Source organism: Lepisma saccharinum, chromosome 15 (genome assembly GCF_977018435.1).
Source record: "Lepisma saccharinum chromosome 15, izLepSacc3.1, whole genome shotgun sequence".
In the NCBI taxonomy this organism is placed as follows: domain Eukaryota; kingdom Metazoa; phylum Arthropoda; class Insecta; order Zygentoma; family Lepismatidae; genus Lepisma; species Lepisma saccharinum.
In genome coordinates, this window is record NC_139243.1 from 24,624,385 (window position 1) to 24,649,945 (window position 25,561).

At 40.5% G+C, this 25,561-nt stretch overlaps 1 protein-coding gene across 3 annotated transcripts in view; it reads left to right on the top strand.

Moving 5' to 3' along the window:
* Window positions 1-25,561, top strand: part of unc-13-4A (BAI1 associated protein 3) — a 747,588-nt gene that overhangs the window by 528,119 nt on the left and 193,908 nt on the right. For all 3 annotated transcript variants that reach the window (XM_083136749.1, XM_083136752.1, XM_083136751.1), the window contains exon 6: window positions 23,934-24,156. In XM_083136749.1, the coding sequence (XP_082992875.1) occupies window positions 23,934-24,156 (223 nt within the window). The remainder of the gene's footprint in view (window positions 1-23,933; window positions 24,157-25,561) is intronic.

A 25,561-nucleotide genomic window follows, 5' to 3' on the forward strand; every position in this document is an offset into this window, starting at 1 on the left:
GCGTTTACTGAGTCCAATATCTGGGCTTTCTCACTATGTCACGTGGTCCTAGGCTATGAATAGAAATAAATTTACCAACTCCTAAGAAATCAGGTTGCCAACTCATAGAAAAGCAGGTTTGCCAACTTATAGGAAACAAGATTGCCAACTCATAGGAAATCAGGTTGCCAACTTATAGGAAATAAAATTGCCAACTCATAGGAAATCAGGTTGCCAACTCATAGCAAATCAGGTTGCCAAGTGATAAGAAATCAGGTTACCAACTCATAAAATATCAGGTTGCCAACTCCAGAATCAGCATCATCTCCTCACTGATATGAATAATATTTTACAATTTCTGATCGATTTTTCTCCTGTATTTTGTTCTCTAGACATCAGGCTTCGCAGATAGCCTGGCTAACCTAGAATATACGCCCCTGAACAAGAGATAGGATGAAAGACAAGAAACAGAGAAAGACATTCTTGAATCTATACATTTTAACCCTTGTGTCTATCTCGCACCCTCTTTCTCTCCTCCACTATGAAAGGGTTATAAAGGGTGGCACAATGACACCCAAATGTCTACCTCCCTTCCACGTAGTACACCCTGGACTCCATTTTGCATACCGAGGCTCTGGGGTTTGGAGTAATGGTGAGTACCATCCTCCGTGGGGGATCGTGTTGTGTCGTCCATATATGTACTTGTGATTGTCCTTTCATACATTTCTTATCACTATTGATCTTCTAATTTGCGATTATCCAAAAGTGACAGAAAAACGAAGTCAAATAAACCCAAGCAATCAATACTCTCCCTCCTTTTCTATCCCCTGCCCTCTTTCTTTCCTCTCCTCTACCTCTCTCTCTTTATCTCACTCTTCCCTCTACTTCATCTACTCCCTTCTTCTCTCCCCTCTACTCTCCTCTCAGTTTTCCCCTTTCTCTTTCTCCTGTCCTCTCTCTTTTCCTCTCAATTTCCTTCTTTCTCTTTCTCCTGTCCTCTCTCTTTTTCCTCTCAATTTCCTCTTTCTCTTTCTCCTGTCCTCTCTCTTTTTCCTCTCAATTTCCTTCTTTCTCTTTCTCCTGTCATCTCTATTTTTCCTCTCAATTTCCCCCGTTCTCTTTCTCCTGTCCTCTCTCTTTTCCTCTCCATTTCCCCCTTCCTCTTTCTCCTGTCCTTTCTATTTTTCCTCTCAATTTCCCCCTTGCTCTCTCTATTCTTTTCTATCTTTTTTCTTTTCTCTTCTCACTCTTTATCTCTTTTTCATCTCTGTTTCTCCCCCTATCTTTCTTTACTTCATTCTCTATTTTTCACTTTATTTTTGTTTCTTTCTCTCTCTCCTTCTATTTCTCTCTTTCTTTCTTTCTCCATGTCACTTTCTTTCTCTTTTCTCTCCCTTTCTTCTTCCCCCTTCCTCTTTCTCTATCTGGACATCCTCTCTACTCTCTCGTCTACTGACTCTCCTCGATTCTCTCTCCCTCTCTCTTCTTCCCACTCTTTCTCTTACTCACCAGTGAAATAAGTGTTGCGTAAGTCAACATCCTGAGTTAAGGATGGAAGTAACCCAATGCAAGTTTTCGTCCTGAAAGGAGGACTCAAGTGAATCCGTTTATGTCTCTAGTGAAGGGCGTACTGCTTGAAGCACCAATGGTTTAATTTCTCCACAACGCCTTGACAAACCCACACACTTAGCAACTCCATCCGCTTGCACGCAAAATGCTGGGAATCGCTCTCGACAAATTCTGAGCGGCAGAAAAGAACTGTCAACGCTCTGGGTTAATTTTCCCAACCGAACTTCCCCCTCGAACTTCGAAACGAACCGATGCCGTTTCCATAGCAACGAACTTGTTTACTTCAACCAGATGGATAACGCGGTTTACAAGCTCAGCTGGGAATTTCCTTTCCCGTAGTACACTTTTCAACGATTACACGCTAAATAGGCCATGGCGGTTGGAACAATGATAATGTTTTACATTTTCTTGTGTCTATATCGCGTTTCTGCCTCTCGAGAGTATCTGGATAAGAATATTTATTTTAAGGAGTGAGTCCTGCGTGCTGATATCGAGCGCATTTACAATGTAATATTAAATACAAAAAAATAAAATGAAGAAAAGTGTTCCCCTGTGCTTTGCACCAACCCATGAAGGCGTATAGGGGGTGTGGAGTTAGGGCCCCACACTTTCTTGATCACGACGGAAGGTAGGGGTGATGTGATCAGCACCACGCCCCTGGCCTCCTTTATCCCCAGAGTTTCCTCCAGGTACCCACTTTATACGACGCTGGGTGAGCGCCGGAGCCGCTGGAACAGGTGGAAGAAATCCCGGTTCTTCCCCGCCGTGGATCGAACCCGGGTGTCTCGCATGGTAGTCAGACGCCCTAACGACTGAGCAGTTTGGAATATTAAGTTAATGTGACTATATATTATATATATGTAATATAATGTGAATATAATATTATAAATCTTCTTTATGCATAGTAAGGCTAATCGGGGCTGGACCTACAGTTTAAAGTGGGATTCAAATCACTATGTACCTCCCCCAAGACCCCTCGATTACAAGGTGACGACGCTACCACTACGCCATCTGGGAGATATGTTACGATAATCGTAGAGAAATACGAGGGCAGATCGGAAAGTAACGCACAATATTTTTTTGCGCAAAAAGTTTAATGTGTAACAAAAACCAAACAAATCACAAATGAACTGACATCTTTGACCTACTTTTCTACATAGTCACCAAGTTTCTCAACACATTTCTCCCATCGTGGTACCAGTTAAAATATGCCCTGTTCGTAGAAGTCAGTTTGGTTGAGTATAGCCATCTGCGAACTGCTGATTTCACTTCCGCATCTGTCGCAAAGTGTAGGCCGGCCAGGAATTTCTTCATGGGACCAAACAGATTAAAGTCCGACGGTGCCAGGTCCGGACTGTATGGTGGATGCTGGAGCACCTCCCACCCAAATTCGGTGAGTTTCTCACGAACAGGAGCAGCAACATGGGGACGGGCATTGTCATGAAGAAGTTTGACACCATTAGCATGAATGTTGCGGCTTTTGTCAAGAAGGGCACGACGCAACTTAACCAAAGTTTTAATGTAGGCTGCAGCATTCACAGTGGTCCCGTGTTCATCAAAGTCCACCAATAACACACCAAACATGTCCCAGAACACTGTCACAAGCACTTTCCTAGCAGATTGAGTCACTTTGAATTTTTTTCGTACTGGGGAACCGGCATGTTTCCACTCCATAGAGGCCTGCTTGGTTTCGGGCGTGTAGTGGTACGCCCACGACTCATCACCAGTGACGATTCCTTTAAGAAAGTCATGCCCTTCTGCGGCGTAACGCGTTAAGTGATTCATACTTGTCATCATTCGCTGGCCCTTGTGGTGGTCTGTCAGGTTCTTAGGCACCCAGCGAGCACTAACTTTACGGAATTTCAACGTGTCATGAACAATGTCGTACACCACACCATAGGAAATGTTGAACGTATGCGATAAGGTTCGCAGGTGCACACGCCGGTCGTTCACAGTTGCTGCCTCAATGGCGCGGATATTCTGCGGAGTTGAAGCTGTTACCGGCCGCCCGGAGCGTGGCGATTGGAAGGTTCACACGGCCCTCTTGAAAGAATGCACACCACCTGGAGACATTGCTACGGTCCAGACAGTCGTCCCCATACACTCCACGCATGTCCCTGTGAATTTCACTCGGTGTATGCCCTTTGGTCCACAAAAATCGTAGTTCAGGCTTCTCTCGCTAGAGCTGCACAGGAAAAAAATACCCTCTGTGGTGCAAACTTCCAACTCTCTCGTCGTGCAATTTCAGCATTCCAGCTGCAATACCTGGGGAGAAAAAAATATTGTGCGTTACTTTCCGATCTGCCCTCGTATATGCAAAATATCTGCCTTGGTAGTTTCAGCCCACAATCATCTATTTCATTTTCATATATCACCGTGTGTTCGTAAGATAAACTACATTTTAACATGGAGATGATGACTGTGTTCATTTCAATTTCGCTGCGTCTTTCACTGCAAGATCCTGCCCTCCCCGATGGCGCAGTGGTAGCGTCGTCGCCTTGTAATCAAGGGGTCCCGGGTTCGATACCCAGTGGAGGCACATGGCACAGTGGTTCGGATCCCACTTTAAACCGTAGGTCCAGTCCCGATTAGCCTTACTGTGCATAAAGCGGACTTAAAACACCAACTCAAACCAAACCAAACCACTGCAAGATCCATACTTGAGGGACCACTACCACAGACAAATTACGGTTATACGTGTACAATTGGGCTTCAAGTGTATACCGCTTGTTTTGCTTGTTCGAGCGTTATTCGCTCGAGTGAAGAAGCTCTTACGGCCGTTACGTCTTCATTAACGCCTTGCTTGTGCAGTTCAAAACTGTACACGGCAAGACGTTGCAGTTTCGGTGCGTTCACATCGCTACGTCTTGCTGTAATAGTTCCGCGAAGTCCAGTGTGGAGAAAGTTCTACTCTGGTCAATTTTCGCAGTTTTTCTTCCAAAAAGAAGATAAATATAACGTCTTTAAGAGCATGAGACATTCAGAATGGTACAGGCATTGGCTACAGAAAATGCACCAATTTTCTCACGTGACGTTACTTCGTGAATTGCGAGGTGAGAAACAAGTGAGAAACATTCTGCTTATTTACTTATCACCTATGTCCTCTAATAAATATGTGAATACATAAACCTTCATTGTAAATGCATAATATTATATTAGCACTACCTAAAAGACTCTTCCAATAGTTCACTAAGAAGATTAGTTTTCATACTTCACAATGTTCAAAAATCAAAAGTTAACATAAATACCCCTTTCTTAATGATTCTCTTATGAAAAATGTAGAATTCAGTTTGCTTTACAATGTTTCTGTTATAAATAATAAAATAATTACAATGTACAAGTTATGTATATTTTCACTACATCTTTTACCTCTTGGATTAATTGCGACGATGAGAATGGATGACGAAGTGATGGAACGAACACAGTGATACACACGCACATGACAATGGTTCGAACTTGGGTCATCTGGGTCAGAGCATTACTCGTATTGTCATGTGGATAGGGTAAGGTAACTTATTAAAACACCCTTCCTGAAGTTTTGGAGAGAGTACCACCTTGTTAACATTTGTGGTTTTGGCATATTTTTACTTCGCTTTCGCGCTATTTTTTTTCTAATTGCGAAGATGGGGATGGGTTATGTACGAGGTGTGGCTAGAAAAAAAAACGGACTGTTGATACAAAATCTTTATTGGTTATTTTGTACAATACGAACATTATCCTCTTCAAAGTACTCCCCTGCACTATCGATACACAGCTCCATACGAATCTTCCATTGCTGGAAGCAGTCCTGGAAATCATTTTCTGAAACCATGTTCATGACCTCCGTCGCTTTTGTTTTCACCGATTCTACGGTCGTAAATCTGGTTCCTTTCAGTGCTGATTTGATCTTTGGGAATAGAAAGAAGTTGCACGGAGTGATATCCAGCGAATAGGGTGGATGTTCTAACACTGCGATCCCATGCTTGGCCAAAAAAGCCTTGACTGACAATGCCGTGTGGAGAGGAGCATTGTCCTGATGAAGAATCCATGACTTGCTTTTCCACAAATCAGATCGTCTTCTTCTTAGTCGCTCACGAAGGGTCGTCAGCACCGTAATGTAATAATGTTGGTTGTTTTGCAATAGCTCGAATACTAAAGCGACGATCTTTTTGAATCAATTCACCGACATTTTCAATGTTTGATTCCGATTTTGACGTGCAAGGCCATCCAGGACGCGAGTCGTCCGCGACCACTTCTCGTCCCTCTTTAAACCTTTGAAACCACTCAAACACTTGCGTGCGTGATAAACACTCATCTCCGTATACTTCCTTCAACAAACCATAAGTTTCTGTGGTGGATTTTCCGAGTTGCATAAGAGACTTCAAATTGGTATGCTGTTCCACTTTCACACTTAACATTTTTCCGACGGAGCACAGATGTACGATTCACTTCGTCCACAAGCTACAGTGGAACTGATCGCCGCGGTTCCTGGGAAATCACACAGTCGATAGGCAGGATATCATGTTATACACTCATGCACCGCTCGACCTTGACGCGCTTGCCGTTTATCGACAGCAACATCAATCCGGTTTTTTTTTAGTCACACCTCGTATGATCAAATTGATTGACACCCACAAACACCCATGCCGTGATTGGAACCTGGGACCTCTGGCGTCATAGCTAGGCTAATCCGAGCTGGACCTATAATTTAAAATGGATTCGATCCACTGTTGATATGCCCCTACGCCAAGACTGAACTCGGGACCCCTTGATTATATAGCGACAGAGCTGCATCGTTGGAGACTACATCGGTTCAATAAAATCAACATTCAATCTTATCGTTACGATTACCCTGGAAATACAAAAAAGAATTTATACTCTCTCGTAGTAAAATTCAATTAAATGAAAATACCTTATCATTGGCTTGTAAAAATCATCATCCCCAGCACCAAAACGTACTGATTGGTTTGTTCGGTAAATTTCTTATCTCCGGATAACGGCTGAAATTTGCTAGTCCATTTGATTTCAACATTCGTACTTACGTATTCTGCACTGAGAAACACTGTTGAAGGTGGCATTTCGCTTATTTCACGGAAATAAGCTCTATTTGCGACATATCGAGTAAGTTTTCTTCGTGTTTCCACACGAACCATTCATACATAGCCCCACGAACCATTTCCGGTAAGGTTAGGTTAGGTAGGGTCACGTTTAGGTTACAATAGTTAAAAATAGGTTTAGAAAAAAATATGCGTAGCCCCACACACCATTCTCGCATAGCCCCACGAACCATTGACACATAACCCCACGAACCATTTGCGGAAACGTACCTTCTTCAGTTACAAAAACACGTGTTTGGAAACAATGACCGGGATTAACCGGGATTACGTCATCACACACAGGCTACATCCACCTGGAAGTCAATTGATGCAAGAGCTTTCGTGCATCGGTCACACATTTATATCGAAAAATAGATGATTTACCGGTAAAATTCAGTGAACGATGCGAGAAAACACTTCTCCGAACTTCCACAACTATAAAGAAACTGCATTCGGTAAGTAATCTCTCCTGTAAATTTGAAGAAATCCGTTTTCCGGAGATAAGAAATTTACCATTTGGTCACTTTGACCAACTTTTTTCAACTTTTTTTTTTTTGTAAACTGTCCTCATTGAATTGATTTTCCTTTCTACTATATTTTTGTTCGCTGAAGCGTCAACCTATTTGTATTCTTGTATTAAGCTCTCATAGGCTTGGTTCTTCTTGCCCTGGTCACTGTAGTTCTTTGATTTTACTCGCTACAAACAGGGACATTTCTTGTAGACTTCGATGAACTCCGCTAAAAACTCGCGTGAACACTGACGAAGATTGGTCATCGTTGTACAAAAACGAATTTATCAAGAGAGAAAGATTTTCTAACTCCGTTAATAGTGTGCCAGCACTAGGATCGAAGGGAAACTGCGCAACAGGGGGACAAAAGACTGAAGGTAGCGTCCACACGCACAGACTTGCTTGCGCAGCCCTTTGAGATTTGCGCACATATGTATGCTCTTGGGCTCAGTCTATGGTTGACAATTTCCGCATGTGTGCAGTTCTAAAATTTGCACAGTCTTCCGGTCCGCACGCTATATGTCTTGCATGCACAGTTCTGAACTGCACAAGCAAAGAGTACTTTAAGATGTAGCGTGTGGACCGGCCATTAATTCTGTACGCAATCTCGAGAGAAATTCTATTTCTGCAGCACTCTAATGCACACTCATTTCTCAATCACTTGTAAGCACAAAATGTGTCAATTTCAAACGTTTTTCAATTGTACCCAATCTTTCATAAGTTAAGGAAATTCGTATTTAAACACAAATGTATTAATTTCAAACCCTTGACAATTACATAATTTTTCTTTAGAGGTTGAAATAATTTACGTGTAAGTACGATATTACAAATTTTCAAACGTTTGTCAGTGTCACCTAACCTTTTATGAAAAACTCAATATACTGGCCTAGGCAGAGATTTATTTTATTATAAAACATAAACTAAACGTAACGTTTCAACCTTCTAGCAAGGTCTTCTTCAGACTATGCACCAAGTACAAATGTAAAAAGGTACAAAACAGGACGATATATACACACAAAAAATACTCCTCTCCAGACTATTAGAAAGTTGTTCTGGAACATTCTAGCAGGTGGCTTTCCCTTGTCAACTGAAAGGCGATTTAGCTAAACATTTTCTTTCATCTGGAATGTGGTTGGACTCTTTATCTCACGCTCTTTTTCCTTCATTCTTCTTCCTTCTTCTCTCCTCTTTCTCTCTTATCCTTTCCACTCTTTCTAACACCTTCTTCCATTCTTTGTTTATCTTCAGTCCCCCATTCCAGTTCATTGTGTTTTCTTCACCTTTCTTCTCTATTTCCTTGAAGGAGACCTTGTTAGAAGGTTGAAACGTTACTTTTAGTTTATGTTTTATAATAAAATACATCTCTGCCTTGGTCAGCATATTGAGTTTTTCATATCATGGAAACAAGGCTTAATGATGTTATAACTAACCTTTTGAAGGAAAAAGAGAGAGAAGAGGAAAGGGGGAATTGGAGAGGAAAAAGAGAGAGGAGAGGAAATGGGAAATAGAGAGGAAAGGAGAGAGGAGAGGAGAAAGAGAAAGAGGGAAATGGAGATGAAGTAATTCACGTAACGTGTGTGCACGATATGAATGTTTCAAACCTCATTCAGTGGCACCCAATCTTGAACGTATGTCTTCTGTAATAATAATGAGAAAACAAATGCTGGTAAACACAGGCATGCAGTCATAGAACGGACATAATCACTCTACGAACAAAATTAATGAAATTTGATTACTGGAATTAAATTCTTTCATAACTTACCATTTGTGTGGCGTGTATCAAATTGCTGATTAGTTTAAATATACTTTCCGGCGGTAACTCGACCCTAGTGCCACCTATTACATCTCTATATTTCTCAGAACTCTTTTAAGCTATCTCCGGGGTGGAGTGGTTAGCACAGAGTGCTACGACGCCAGTCGTCCAGGGTTGGAATCCCGGCCTGGGCATGAGTGTTCTTTGTGATTGTCCCTTCATTAGTTTCACTCATCGTTATCTTCGCGATTAGCCACAAGTGGAAGAAAAGCGAAATAAAATGCAAATAAAATCAATCACAACTCTTGTAAAATTGCTTTTTAGTCCAATTTTGCGTTCTTGATTATTTTATTATTCCATGAACGGACATTTTTTTTCTGCATCAGTTTGATGTGTTTGGTTTTGGGATGGGCGTTCCAATTCTGAGAATTCAAAACTATTTCTGAAACTCACATCAGAATCCTTAATCTGATGTCATAACCCTTAATCCGAATCCTGAATCCTATGTCCGAATGCGAAGGTGTGGACCTCATTTACGAATCCAGTATCCTGGGATCCAATGTCCGAATCCAGATTTGTGGATCCACGTGTAAGAAACTACTATCATGGAAGGCCTCCCCGATGGCGCAGAGGTAGCGTCGTCGCCTTGTAATCAAGGGGTCCCGGGTGGCACATAGTGGTTCGGATCCCACTTTAAATTGTAGATCCAGTCCCGATTAGCTTTTCTGTGCATAAAGTGGACTTCAAATACAAACTCAATCACTATCATGGATCCTGTGTCCCGAAACCATAATTGCGATCCCCGTGTCCGAATTTATTATTGTGGATCCGATGTCCGAATTCCAAGAACTGTATTCGGTATCCGAATGTTCATTATCTGAATTCATTAGGATCCACGTTGTCTGAATCTTCAAAGATTGTAATGGATCTTCACTAGCTTTTACCCTTTCAACAATTCCTTTAAATAAAGCAGTTCTGTCTCCAAACCGTTTTTTCCTGGTGACATTCTCCGGTTTCAAAGCAAACTATCTTCGTGAGCTTCCTCTTCAGTAAATAAACAGTTGCTCTCCTTTCAGCGTTTACTTTAACTGCTTTTCCTACTTTTGAATGATATTCCTCTTGACACTGTTTCCAACTTTAATGGCGTCTGCCATCAAGTGCACAGATCGTCCGCTGAAGACAAGAGAAATGCTAAGCAAATTTAGATTCCATTTTCTGTTATGATTCCATCCATGGAAGTCAATATTAGAGTTCTCAATAACGACATTCTAACATCCATACATGTTTTCGCGCTTGGAGAGAATATTGAGTTCAGGAGGCGTGGGACAACGTGGGATATTTAATATTTGCCGACATGGAATGACCAGTAAATATAAACAAACGTCCATTTTTTCAACACAATACTCTTAACTGAACACTTGTTTAGATATATAGATGCTGCAAACTAACAAAGAGGTTAGGGTGTACCAGAAGTTATAGCGTATAGTAGAAGCTTGCGCATCAGCGATGGCGTAGTGGTATCGTCGTCGCCTTGTAATCAAGGAGTCCCGAGTTCGATACCGGTGCATAAAGTGGACTAAACAAAACAGGGGTGCCCATCCTCCCCAACATCATATCATTCGCACCCTCAAACCATATCGTAATCCTTACAAAGTATTTAATTACGACAGCGTGTCTACCGAAACATTTTTCCTTAGCTTTACAGAACACTGTACTTGATCTGTCCCTCCTCCCTAAACAGAGATTCCCATCACTCAAGACCGTCCCTAAAATCGTTCATCATAATCATAATACCCCCCAAAACAGTTTGGATGAATACGTAATAATTTATGTCTGTCTGAATTAAATATCATGATGTTAAACTGTCCATATTTCTTAATTGTTCGGTTTTCGAAAGAAACGTAAAGCCAGCACATTGTCTGGTTAAATGTAGTAATTAAATTATGTAAATATGCATAGTGAGTGGTTCATATAACTCAATTTGAGTATTTAACACAAATTGTTACACAACTTAAGATAAAGATAGAATAATTCAACCTTGGCAAACCAAATAACATGCTGCAGCCGTATGACCGATTCAATTTGTTTCCGAGACATTACAGAACCCTAGCTAGAAATTCTTAAGCTCAGGGCGATAATATAATACGGTTCCTCTTTCAAAGAACTCCCCTCCCCATTTTCTTGTTGTAATTATAATTGTTTTAGTAACCCATAACAATAATTACGTGGATTTTTCTTCAGTGCAAATTTAACTTCTTGAAGTAAAATTTTCCTGTGACAAGAAGTTAGAAATGCGGATTCGATATATTTTTGTTCCAAATTTTAAATTAAGCAGTATACCAACACTAGGTAATTATTATATTTTAAGAAGTGATGTTATTAATCAATATCGAGAATATCGCTTATGTCTTGCAATGTAGCTATAGTATAAAACTTTACATTAACCTCAGTAAAGCGCCAACCACGCATTCTTCCAACACATCACTGCGAGCGAAGCAAGCAAGAAAATTGTTACATCCATTTCTTTGCAGGCTTTCAAGAATATTAATTTAATGGGGTGTCAATGCTTTCTTAGGATCCCAAGATATTTAGTATTTTCCAGCTTCTCTTTTGGCACGTTCGGTGTCGAAAACGTATGGATACAAAGTCGCTATATACAGTCTCCAAAATTTAATGCTCGAAATCTCTCGACAATCTAAGATTTAACACTTTATCAAGAGCTTCCTATCTTCTTTAAATTTAATTCTCAATCCTACCACCAAAATTTCCATGCCAATTTTAGACTTAGCCTACTGTTGATATTGAAGAGTGGATATTGCCTCTTCTCTTCTCAGTCCCCACACCAGAATTTCCGCAACAGTCTAAGACAATAGTAATATACAAGAATTGAATACGCCCTCAATTTAAAGTTCAATCCCCTTCTAACTAAAATACAAGCCATAATCTAAGACCTAGAGTTGGATAATGTCAACGTTTAATTCAGAATCCTCCCCAGAACCCACCTGTCAATTAAGGCCTAATATGTAAGAGTTGGATACTTCTCCCTCCCCCCTTGATAATACCCTTAAACACTTTCTTTTCTTCATCTAATGGATTAAATATGGTGCATTTAAGATGTAAAATTTTTACACATATTTTGGAAAAATATATAAATGTTGAATTTTATATCAGCCTGCGCCATAATCCCCCCCGTGGGCACCCTTGAAACAAAACAAAAAAGTCTCAGTACACACGTGGTCGCAAACGAACCTTTTGCGAGATAATTGCGAATGTATGGTTACGATCCGTCACTCAATTGATTGTTTATACACATCGTACCGTTAAGAGCTAAGGTTCTGTCCCAGGGCTGGTCCCCGGAAACACAATTGGGGGCGTTAAACATTAGCCGTACCGGATTTTACCCGCGCTTGGGACCCACGGCTTCTGGACGGCCCTGTAGTCGATTCTCCGCGTCCGGCACTGTCGCGCTCTCGCGCCACGATCTCGTTGTCTTCTCCTCCTGACGCAGGTTGTTAACCCCTTTTATAGCTCTCTCGGGAGTTGGGAAATGCTTAGGATAGGTTTTCCGGGTACGGCCGGTAACGGTACGCTTGTCTCCTTGCGCAGTCCGAGGTTTCTTTGTTTAAAACTGAAAACTGCCGAAAGGAGGCGTTGTAAACAAATCATACGTCCTGTACAGGACAGTGTTGCCACATGAATGGAAATTTCCCTTTTGCAGGGAAATTCGGATCGAAATTTTAGCCAAAAGGGAAAAAGGGAATTTCGATGAAAAATACCACAATTTTAGGGAAATTTTAAGACATCTGACTATATTATTAGAGTTTGTGTTAAGTTCCAGTTTCAAATTTACATTTTCATTTTTTTCTGTCCTTTTTATGCTCCCTTGAATATAGCCTGTATCTATTAATATATATGTTAAGTACATCGCTTTTCTCCACCTTCGGATAATAGTGACGATGAGGATTAACGATTAAATGGATTCCTGACCAGGATCCAAACGCGGGACATCTGGTCAGGAAGCTTTGAAAATTACATGTATGTGAAAAATGTAACATTTTATATTCACACGGACATGGACCAACGGAAATACTACTACTGCTGCTTCCAGCACCACTAATAATAATAATAATTACAGCTACTGCTACTACCACTACCAATACTTATTATTATTATTGTATGATTTGCCTAGGTGAAGGGAAAAATTGGTCCAAAAAGGGAAATTTTGCCGCTTGGAAAGGGAAATTGTGCCCTTATATTGTGGCAACACTGGTACAGGACGGAAAGCATAACAGGCACGTCACTTTTAAAGAAATATTTTGAAAGACAAATGCCTCTTTACGCCGTCTTGCCAATTTACCTGCTCTAAAAATTTAATTTTAATCTTCTACATGAAATGTTTAGTGCTAGTTAAAACAATCGTAAATTCTCACATAAAACGCAGACACGAACACGTCAACCTACCCAAGAGTTATGAGAGGTCTCCCAGATGGCGCAGTGGTAGCGTCGTCGCATTGTAATCAAGGAGTCCCGAGTTCGATACCCGGTGGAGGCGCATAGTGATTCGGATCCCACTTTAAACTGTAGGTCCAGTCTCGATTAGGCTTTCAGTGGAAAAAAGGGAACTTAAAACAACATTTCAATCAATAAATTATTCCATTTTTCATTATATTTGCATTACTGTCAAATAAAACATGCTAACTAGTAAAACATTATATTAGTTGGAAAAAGATAGGAATTTGTTATCACATAGGCTATTATACAATTTAGGAGAGATGTATATCAGTGCGATATGAAAAGTGATCCAATTAACAAGAGTACATTATTGACAAATATATAAAAGAACATATTGTGCAATTTGGACATTTCATGCCGAGAAAATAAATATCAAAGTCACTCTATATACCGATATTGTTAATAAGTACCGTTCCCACAGGGATTGTTAAATGTAGTAGCGTCCTCTTTTGGCCCAATTATCCTTAACAAAATGGTTGAAAGCCAAAGGAGATGAAAGAAGATGTTTAAATGTAGACTGTTAATAAAGAATACATAATGTTTATATACAGTGGTGTAGCAAAGGATGGGCTAGGTGGGCGACCGCCCGTGGCCTCGCAACTGAAAGGGGCCTTGCGTCCTATGCGGTTGATACGAAAAATGTATTAAATAAAATTGAGTGGAAAAGAGAAGAAGCAAATGGCTAATTTTTGTAGGCAATAAAATTAAAACATTCTGTTTTATCTGGCTTTAAATACTAGTTAATCGTTATAATGCGTCAAACCAGGGACGCAATATACAGGCGGGCGGTCCTAAGCTTAAGGTGGCCAGAAAAGAGTAAAAATTATTGTCATATTTCTCATGTGAAACATTTACGCAAAAATTACGATGACTTGCGTGGATATTTGTACCAATTTACTCTTTTCTTGAATAAAAAGCACCTTGTCGTGTATTTTCTTCTTTCTCTTGACACTCCCGATTTTAAAATGTTAACAATAAAGCACCTCCAACTGCCACGAAGCGAGTGGGAGCATTTAAATGCTTACGTTATTTCGAACTCCAGGAAGCCATAGATAATATTAGCAGTTATTCCATCCTTCCTACAGCCATTTTCGTCAGTAATTTATTATTATTAAAATATGATAATATGCTGAAGTATTCCTGAAGATCTTGTATCGATTCACATTTGAATTTGAAATTTAAAGAACGGATTGGAGACTCGCATTCTAATCTCGCCCAGGGCCTCGCAATACAAGTCCCTCACGAATTACCTTCACACGCATTACAAGCCAATTTCGATGGCAGAATGGTTGACATCACTATACCCTGTCCCAGTTAACTGTAGAGCAGGGCAGCGCATAGCGGTAGATGAGGGAAATCGGGTGGTGAAAGTGCAGTGTTGCCAACCGTACTGTCCTGACCTTAGTCCTTACGCTAAATGTACCTTGTCAAAATTTGTACTTGCAGTTTTATCCCTAATATTTCCTTAAGAAATTCATAAACCAAGCGTGCGGATCTGCAGACAAAGATACGGTCCGTTTGCCATGTGCGTAGGGGTATTATCGTTTTAAAAAGTTTGCAACGCTGACAGAGTGAAGCAGGGAAAGCGGTTAACTCCAGTCGCTAATTACGCAATCCCCTTTCTCTCACTGTTCATTGGTGGAGCTGTCTCGCGTCACTACTTGCGCAGAGACTTGTTCTCGTTCACCTGGTCTGCAGTTAGCTGGTTCAGGGTATAACAAATGCATATGTTGAGGTACAATCCAATATTTCACAACAAAATTGATATAATGGAAACCTCTGGCATAAGTTTTATAGTTTAAATTAAGAACAGTGGTAAATGAATACATTTATTAACGAAAGAAACATGTCACGCACCCACGCGTCCGGCTCCTTTGGACTCCACAGGTGTCGTTACCTTCTTTGATTGGACACTGTTCTTAAGGCTAAGGTAACACCTGATCCGTTGCCAGCGATACAGGTAGGAATCTTCCGTTCTTAGTCCTTGAACGGCTTGTTTCTATCTATTGATTAATTTTATTCGATGCTGTTGCTGTATTCTGGATTCTTCGAATTTTCTTAATATTTTAAACTGATAACTTTCTTTAATATGAGTAGCGTTATTAGCTTTGCTAAAATATAATTTCCATGTTTTAATATTGATCTTCATAACGTTGAGATTTGGAAAGCGGCCGTAATAGAGGAGCGTCCTGAATACATAAACGTGATAAATAGGCGTTGCTATAGGTGAATCCTCGTAATTGTTTTTACATAAAAGTAACTCTCGTAGAGGCGTACCTGTGAAACATGAAGGAGGATATGTTTATACTATTCTATTTAAACCACTCCTTGATATTAAACTTCAAATTTCAATAATAATAATAATAATGTTTCTAATAATGAACCAACTAAATCACCCACTACCAATACGAACTATGAACTATTGGTCCAAGGGATCGAATTGTGGCTCCCCAGTCCTATATCAATTAATTGTAAATGGTACAGTATTATTTTCACCATGAAATTGCTATAATTCAGTAACTTTTCCATATTACCTTTTACCGAAATTACCTGTAACTCACTTATTTTTGCTCCAGTTAACTCTAGAGTCCGTCTACCTTAGTCGGGACCATCGACGTGAGTGCGCATGCGCTAACTGGACGAGTCCAGTAGCAAAATAGGGGAGGAAAGGTGAAGGGAAACATGTTCCGTGAAAATCGCTAAATCAACATTGAAGTTTCACTCACAGTAACGTCCCAGGTAAATGTCATGAGGAGAGTTAAGCACAACAAAGCGAGCGATAATAAACAGAAACAAAACACTGATCTGAAACCTACAGCGTTGTTTCGTTCGGTAGATTCCCCTGTTGCAATAGACTCGTCCTTTCGAGCTAGGCTCGTCTTCCGCGGTCGGAAAGTTATTTTACATTGTTTTTATGCCACTTTTGTCTAATCGCAAAAATGAAGATGAGTGACAGGCTGAGTGAGAGGCACATCCATCTGCTAAGAGCCTTAAACCTGGCCTCCTATCCTAACAACGTAGGGGTTAATAGAATTCTGATTGTGAAAATAACACATGGAGGTTGATTAGAAGAGTTCAGTTTGGTGCCATCAGCTGGACGTGCCCCGCACCAAACCCGAGTGATGATATGATGGCATTGATTAAAAGACACATGCTCAGACCGGGATTCGAACCCGGGACATCTGGCTTCGTAGCGAGCTGTGATAACCACTCTGCCATGGAGGTCGACTTTGTTACTTTTGGAACGAACTGCCATTGTCTATAATCCGTCCCAGCTAACTGTGGAGCAAGGCTGGGCATAGCGTCAGAGAAGGGAGGGAAAGCTATTGGCCAGAGTGAAGCAGTCGCTTTTCCCCCACTCCACGCAATTCCGTTCCTCTCACGTGTTCATTGGTGGAGCCGTCTCGCGTCACTACTTGCGCAGAGACTTGTTTTCGTTTGCCTACTCCACAGTTAGCTGGGACAGAGTATAGCCAACTCTCAAATTTCAAGTAACCTTATTTTACTTCGCTTTTCTTCCACTTTAGGCTAATTGCGAAGATTGGCATGAATGGTGATAAGGTGATAGGGCTGAAGGAACAATCACGAACATGAACGATACAACACGAGCCTTCAGTCGCCAGAGCCTCGTTATACTGCAAAATGTAGTCCAGGTACTACGAGGAAGGAAGGTTCACATTTTGGTACCTTCGCAAGGGGCCACTCCTTACACCCGAAACAAGTCTTCTCTTCCATAGTGTACTGTCTACAGTTGACCCTCCTCATGACTTTGCGCGTGCAAGTGAGGTTGCGAAAATTAATTAAAAAGAGTCAATTTACGCAAACATGAGGTCCATTTCTCCCTCTTCTGTCGGTTTTTCACATCTGCCTTTTTTGCTATTTCGGTTTCATGTGGAAGTAGATTTTTAATTATAACTCGTGTCTGCGCAATTGAATATTATGAGAGAGAACATTATTACGCTTCAACTGTTCGTAGTATAGAGCAGGGAATGGAATCAAAAAGGGAATTATTAATTATAATTCTTTGTTAAAATTCGCCCACATAGGAAGTTGAAATGAAAAATGAAAGGAATAATTATTACTGTTTTGTGGCACATTTTAGCTGTAATGCAGAATGGGAAATAATATTTTTTGTAGATCAATTTTTGTCTCTATTTTCTTTTAATGTTTGTACAGAACGACTAGGTAAAAGTTGAAAATGTGCGTTTCAAGAATACTGTATCTGCAGAATTTTTTTTCTAATAGAAATTCAATTGAAAAGTTTTGTTTTTAAGTGTTATATAATGGCGTCATGTTACATGCCATCTGAAGCAAGTATCAATTTAAGGGAGAGAGGGAAATTGATGAAAGAAGTGATCAAGAACGAGAGGAAGCAGAGATGGATGAAAATAAAGAAACCAGACGTTGAGAAAGGACAGGAAGAGAAATGAAAAATGGCAAAGTGTGTGTGTGTGTGAGAGAGAGAGAGAGAGTGAAAGAAAGAATGAAAAGGCAATGAGAGAAAGAAGACATAAAGAGACGAAGAGGGAGAGAGAGAAAGGAGAAGACAATGACAACTAAAGGAATAAATGGAGGAAGCTACAAGATGAGAAAGTAGCAAAACACAAAAAAAACCACAAAGAAAGAGAAAGGAAGAGCCATAAAGAAAGACAGTGATAGGGGAAGGAAAATAAAAAGAAACCCAAAGAGAGAGAGAGAGAGAGAGAGAGAGAGAGAGAGAGAGAGAGAGAGAGAAAGACAGACAGTGACATGAAGAAACAAATAGGGGAAGAAAGAACCATAAATAAGACAAATATAGAAATAAAGGAAGATACATAAAGAAAAGATAAACCATTTCGGAAAGAAAAATAGGAAAAAGAGAGAATGGAAGAGACATAAAGAAAGGAGAGAGCATTTGGGAAAGAAAGAAAAAGAGGGAAGGAACATACATAAAGAAAAGGCAAAGCATTTGGGAAAGAAAGATAGAAAAAGAGAGAAAGGAAGAGACATAAAGAAAAGACAAAGCATTTGGGAAAGAAAGATAGAAAAAGAGAGAAAGGAAGAGACATAAAGAAAAGACAAAGCATTTGGGAAAGAGAGATAAAAAAGAAAGGAAGAGACAAAGAAAAGACGAAGCATTTAGGAAAGAAAGATAGGAAAAAGAGAGAATGGAAGAGACAAAGACAAAGCATTTGGGAAAGAAAGATAGAAAAAGAGAGAAAGGAAGAGACATAAAGAAAAGACAAAGCATTTGGGAAAGAGAGATAAAAAAGAAAGGAAGAGACATAAAGAAAAGACGAAGCATTTAGGAAAGAAAGATAGGAAAAAGAGAGAATGGAAGAGACAAAGACAAAGCATTTGGGAAAGAAAGATAGAAAAAGAGAGAAAGGAAGAGACATAAAGAAAAGACAAAGCATTTTGGAAAGAAAGATAGATAGAAAGAGAGAAAGGAAGATACATAAAAGAAACAATTGGACAAAATTTGGATCAGGTGAACGCGCCGTAAAATCACCATTCAATATGGTCCATTGGCGACTTTTTTCGTTTGTACTCATACAGGTCATAAAATTGATGAGGTACTGTACTAACACAACATTCGATCTATGTTAACAGAAACCAACAGAACTACAATATTTATTTATTACAGCTTTTATACTGAAGAAAGACACTGCTGAGTAACCTTCACTCGAGAAAATAATATGACATTTTTTTCTCTTTTAATGAAGATCGACTTCTACTGTTTCTGTTGCCACCTCTTTACTTTGGAAACAACTGGTGTGGACAAGTTTGCTCAGAATCGACACTAGGTCTTATTTTATGCTGCTATCTGGTAGATCCCATGGCTAAGGCGAAAGATACTGCGGGTTCCGCCCATAATCGAGGCCCTACCATATTAACAATGGTACTGATATATACGAGGATTGTTTAAAAAATGTGATTACATGCTCATAACTGTCAAAGTATGTAACTGTGGAGAACGAGGCTACTGTATTCCTTTGTAATAGTCGCGCCGAGTACAGTAAATGTTACCAATTCGTGGCAATGTTGGCATGGCGTCAATGGAATCGTTTTCTCGTATGTCACTGAGGAGTCGCCCCAAGGTCCCTTCGCTATTCCATTGTAGAGGATCTTTTAGCTTCCGAAACAAGTCTTAGTCGCAAGAAACCATGTCCTGACTACAGATGGCTGCTCTAGTACTTTCCAATCCCACCTCTTGAGCAGTTGCCGCACTCAATTTGCAACATGACGTCTTGAGGTGTGGTGCAGGACATTCAGATGTTTCGCCAGAAGCATTGGTATTTTCCAACGAAACAGCTGTACTTACTCACCGCAGCTCCCTTCGGCACTGTGTGACAAAGGAAAACGACTTCGTAATACTAGGCAACAAGAAGCATTACTTTAATGTAATGTTGCTGGGTGCTTGTTGGAACTTTCGTGGCCTTGGCGAATAAGTATGGCGAACCACATAACCACTGTTGGATGCTGAAGCGCCTCATTACCACAAGCTTGCACAAGTTTTATGTGACACTAACAGCATTTTCTTTTCACGTTCAACTTAAATTTGATTAATGCAATTTGTTATTTTCGTGAGAACATTGCTTTAGAGCGCACTACTTAAGAAGGCTAGTCAGCGCGGTTCTGCCACCACATATCAATATGTGGAACTACGAAATGTCAGGTGTAGAGGAAGAATTAGGCAATTATCTGAATCCATGATTCACTGTTGCTACCAGTGGACATATTGTTGAGTAGTCACTTGTTTTTAAATGATCCTCGTAAAGGCCGTGTCTGAAAGATTCAAGAACGTACCTGAAGCGAGCATACTTCGAGAATTGTCTCGCAGTGCGATCTTGAAGTCGTGGAATCAGGGGTGCCCACGGGGGGAAGGAGGTGGTTAATAATGCACCCGCGTCATGGTAATTTTTGGGGGGACAAAATTGTATACAAATTCTATATATCTCCACAAAAATGGGGGGTTCGTTTCTTTGATTGACTTGTTATTGATTTTTAGTTATGATTATTATGTACAGTTTTTCTACCTACCTGTGGCGATGTAGTTGAAATGAAACACCACTTCTTATGTCTTTAGAATCGGTTTGGTTTGGGAAGGTGTGCTGTTCGCATTAATACAAGGTTAGTCAAGCAGACAAACGCTAAGAATATGGTTCAGTACACTAACAATGACATTGAGCCTGAGCAGTTTTGTACGTTTTATGTTAACAAACATGAAAATGAGCCTAAAGTACCTCAAGTAAACATATATTTCTTAAATATATGTGTATTATATTGTTCCGCAAATTCTGTCTGACCAAAATTATTTGAGTAAATAATTCGACATAAAGGGTGGGGGGATGTCCTACCTTTTGGGGGGGGAGTGCGTCATTGGCCATGGGGCGGATGGGCACCCCTGCGTGGACTAGAAGTGACTACAGCGCCAAATTGGATCAGTAGATGTAACCGAGGACACGTTGTTTTACATTTTAAATACTTGTTTTTCACCACAGAATTGCATTTGCAAATGTTCCTATACGAGTAGATACATTTCCACACATTAGAAGAGCTGCAACAAACAACTTACTGGCTTCCTAACTCCGTGATTTCAAGAAAATGAACAACAAGTCCACTTGTCACGTGACCAAGCCTGCAACTTGGCGTGCTCTGCCCTGTGGTCTCAATACCTCGCGAACGTGGCGCTTTCGAACTGTACTAGGTGACGTCCCTTCCGTCAAGACCTTTCGGACAGAGCCAAAGTGCACAATAAATAATTGAATTCCTCGCATAAATATATTTCGCAAAAATTGACTTGTAACATCTTGCTCGCAGTTGTGGAAGCCAGTAAGCACTCCGTGCGGTACGAGGTTCCCGCCTGCACACTGACCTCAAGGCCAGAAAGCAGTGGCGCAGGAGTGGGGGACCCGTTGCGGTCAAAAATACTGTGGGCTAAGGCGCCCTCTTTTTCATGGAACCACAGTAGCGTACACAGGATTGTTTTCCCCAAAGGAGCTAGAACTGTAAAGATGAACATTACACAGCTGCGTTCTACGCGGGCTAAATACACAATAAAATATTTCCCAATTGCCCAATTGCCATTTCTAACCTTTGTTTTAAAAGTTGTTTAAAGCCCAAATGGTAATACAGGGTGGCTCAATAAGTCACTTAACACCCCCAGTACAAGGCCACTGCGGCATGGAACGTGAAAATGGCGATGACCAATCGTTGTCTGGCCAAGGGGGAACCATATTGACGTCACCCGCATGGTCGGCAGCCATCTTGATGTCCGCCATCTTGAAATCAACTTCAGAAATTTAAATGGGAAGCGGGTCGTGCGATATATCAGAATGGGCTAGAATTTCACCAGGAAAACAACTGTGACATTTGTTTTCACCTAACTTTAATTCTTGCAGAGTTAACAATACCACAAAGTTATGGCTCAATATGTCACTTAACACCCCCAGTACAAGGCCACTGCAGCGCGCAACGTGGGAATGGTGATGCCCAATCGTTGCCAGGCCAACAAGGGGGAACCACATTGACGCCACCCGCGTGGTCGGTGGCCATCTTGATGTCCGCCATCTTGAATTCAACTTCAGAAGATTAAATGGAAAGGGGGTGATATGATACAGGCTGAATATCAAATCAGGCTAGAATTTTACGAGAAATGCAATGGTGAAGGTTTTTTTATGTATCTTAAACCAGTTAAAAGTTATGACTGAATTCTTGTACCAATTTGCTCCTATTCGAAGTGTTAGAATAATGCCTTCAAATTTGTTTAGCGCATCGGTAACGCATCGAGATCAAAGTGATGTCTAGTTAGAGAAGTTCGCATGCCATTGCACAAGATTTTAATCGGATACATACATGTAGATGATTATTTTAATGGATATTTACATTTATCACATTGTTTCTTTCCATATTTCTTTGCCGCTTTCATTTGATTATTATTTCAAAATTTCGGATGGAGCTGTAGGCCCATCAATTCCCATTGGATACGCCAGTGGGAAGCTAACTCTGTTTCAACTACCATGATTACAATATCACACTACACTATTACGATTCAGATGCTGAGGGCTTTTTCACTCCACGAACGCGTCCGATGAAGCCTCCAGCCTTTTCGCCATTCCTACAACGCTACAGTGTTATGTAAGTAGGTAACAAGAATTACAAGTGAAGAAAACAAGGAATATAAAAAGAAGGGGAGGGGTTGGAACCCAGAGCTCAGATTTTGATGAAACTTGACACGGTCAATTCTTCCATGTTGGTGAGAAACCACATACATTTTGCTTTGTTTCTAACTTGTCTGGTTTTATTTTTATCATATTCTTAACAATCATATATTGTAAATTATTTGTAGACAAAACTCTTGCTACTCCACTTGTTACTCCTAACATTTTCCATGCCTATGTACGACAGGTTTTCGGAAATAAATATTATCATTATAGCCTCTCAAACTTTCAAGAGATTCCTCCTTTCTTCCATTCCCAAATCCTCCCGCACTGCTCGCTCTGGAGTCCACACGTGTATCGAGAACACTATTCCGGAATTACAACGGGTTGACCGGGTGTGCTCAAGTGAATTTTCTGTTTTTACGTGTCCTGCATATTAATTTTTCTACGACGTTTTAAAATATAGAGCAATGCTTAAATTAAATTGACATTTTTGCAATCGTACCATAAAAATTGCCAAAACAGGTTATCAAATCTATGTTGCAAGGATTCAATGTCAGGGCGATGAAACGAGAGGCAACGATATAAACTTTTCCGCCATACTAAGGGCAAGAAGTACAGTTTACTTCATAGAGTGCGAAGATGCGAACAAGAGATTGATCCACATGGCCTAGTGCCGGACGGAAGCTGAAATTTTTCATGGGGGCTTATACAGTGCCTTTTTCGGTCATAATCAGGTCTGCACATTACACAATACGTTCCTTCAGATGCTGTATGTTCTGAATCTTAACTGAGTATACAAGTGCCTTTAAATGATCCCAAAGGACAAAATCCACTGGTCTGGCGACCGCGGTGGCCACTCAAAGGGACCACGGCGTCTGATCCATGCACCAGAAAAATGGACATTGAACCATTCACGGACAATTAAGGAGACAAGCAAAACTTCCTACGTAACCTGACTTTCGACTCACCCTATATTCTGTATGATGCCTTTCTCGTGAACAACACTCTGTTAATAAAAAAAAAACAACACTTTTTCGCACATCACCAGAGTGTAGCGCACTGGATACAGGTTGATTTAAAGCTTCTCATAATGACAAAGCCACAATCTGCTGTAATCAAAAGAGAAGTGGACACATACATAGACACCATAGGCAAAAGGACCTGCGCAGAAGCGCGTGTCCTGTGAATCGTTCTTGCGCTTGGAGGGGAGGGAGCAGGTTTTCTTACGGCCCGAGTTGAACGGACGAAGGGGAAGATGCGTGAAGCGGTTTGGCTCAAGGTTCTTTTGTTTGTCGTCTTTATATTCCTTAATGTTTGTCTCATTTTGTACATACTTGAAACAAATGGTTATATTTTAAGTTTCTTAGTGTCGATTGTTCTTGCATTGCAGGTTTCAGCGACCCGTATTGCATGCTGGGTATTCAGCCAGGGAACATGTCTCCAGCCTCACCCCAGTACCAGCAGAAGGATACGCCCCCTGGTTCCCCTAGAAACCCGAGCAGAACGCCCTCCGACGGGGGCCCCGAGGGAGAGGAGAAGAGCCAGTCCCCGAGGGGGTTCGACTCATCGCCGAAACACGACACGACCCACGAAAAGCTCAGGAAGCATCACAGGTGAGACAAATTTCAGGGTAGACAATGCCTACCTCGAAATCACGGCGTTTTCATGACGTCACGGCATATATATTATAGGTATACAAATTATTTTTTTGGCCTTTTCAAAATCATTAAATTAACGAAGAAATCTCCATTGGAATATACAGGGTGATTCAGTGAAAGCGTGCAAAAATGGAAGTAAGTGATGCACCACTGAGCAGTTGGAGAAGCCAGTGTACTGAGATACGGAGCACCGCCTCACTTTAGTGAGGATGTTCCTGTTTACTGGATTGAATGGAGAGGCGATTTTCCCTGGCCTGCGATGTCACCCGACGTGAATCCGCTCCATTGGGATAGCACAAATCATTTGTTGTTGAGACCCCAGTGGACACGGAAATGAAAGTAGTTGCCAGGATTGGCATCTGATAATCAACAATCCAGAGATATTTTTAATTGTGTGGTAGAATCTTGTACACTGCTGCGAATTGTCAAGTGATGGAAAATAAATTATTAAAGACAAAGAGAGAAGGTAATTGACCTTTGAATATTCTAGTGGAGTTGAGGGATAAATGTAACAGTTAAAGGAGAAATTAATTGTATTTGGTGTCACGGGTGGGACACAATACAAAACACAAGTAAATCAAAAAGTTGAACGAACAATATTTAAAATACCTTCTACTTTCTATCTAAATTATGTATAGTACTTGAATTTTTATGAAAATGGTAATTTTACATTGTTCACTCACAATCTATCTTTTATACATATAAAAATGGATGTGGGCGTGTGTGTGGGTGTGTATATTTGTTTGTTCCGGCATAACTCTCGAACGCCTGGAGCAATTTCAACCAAACTTGGTACACGTATCACTTGTAATCTGGAAATAATATTTTGGGGTAAGACACCCCTGGCACCCTTAGGGGTGGGGTGGGAAGGGGTGACATGTGAAAATAATCGAGAACCACCGATATTAAATTCCTCACAAACAGACATCCGTGACTCTATGCAATCCGCACAACGATAGTGTTTCTCGGGTTGCGTAACACGGGTGAGAGGGGTGAAAAATAAAATGCCACAAATGACCTAGATTAGTGTCGAATCCGTAGTTTTCGGAGTCGCTAAGCTAATTGGTGACATTCACGATCACATTTAAAATTAGTTACATTTTACACTATAGTTAGAATTCATTATTTTCATGTCTAATACAAGATTTGGACGAATAAACACCCGGGCAACGCCGGGCAATGAGCTAGTATAGGATAAAGTTACAGCATTGCATTTAATTTTAAAAATTGAGGTTCAGGGCCAGTTTCACATGGAATGGCGTAAATATTTACAAATAAATTGACTCTTGGTATATTCACTGACTTTTTCATAAGTAGTTGTTGTATTTTTTTAACACTCAAATAGTTATTTTATTGTTCT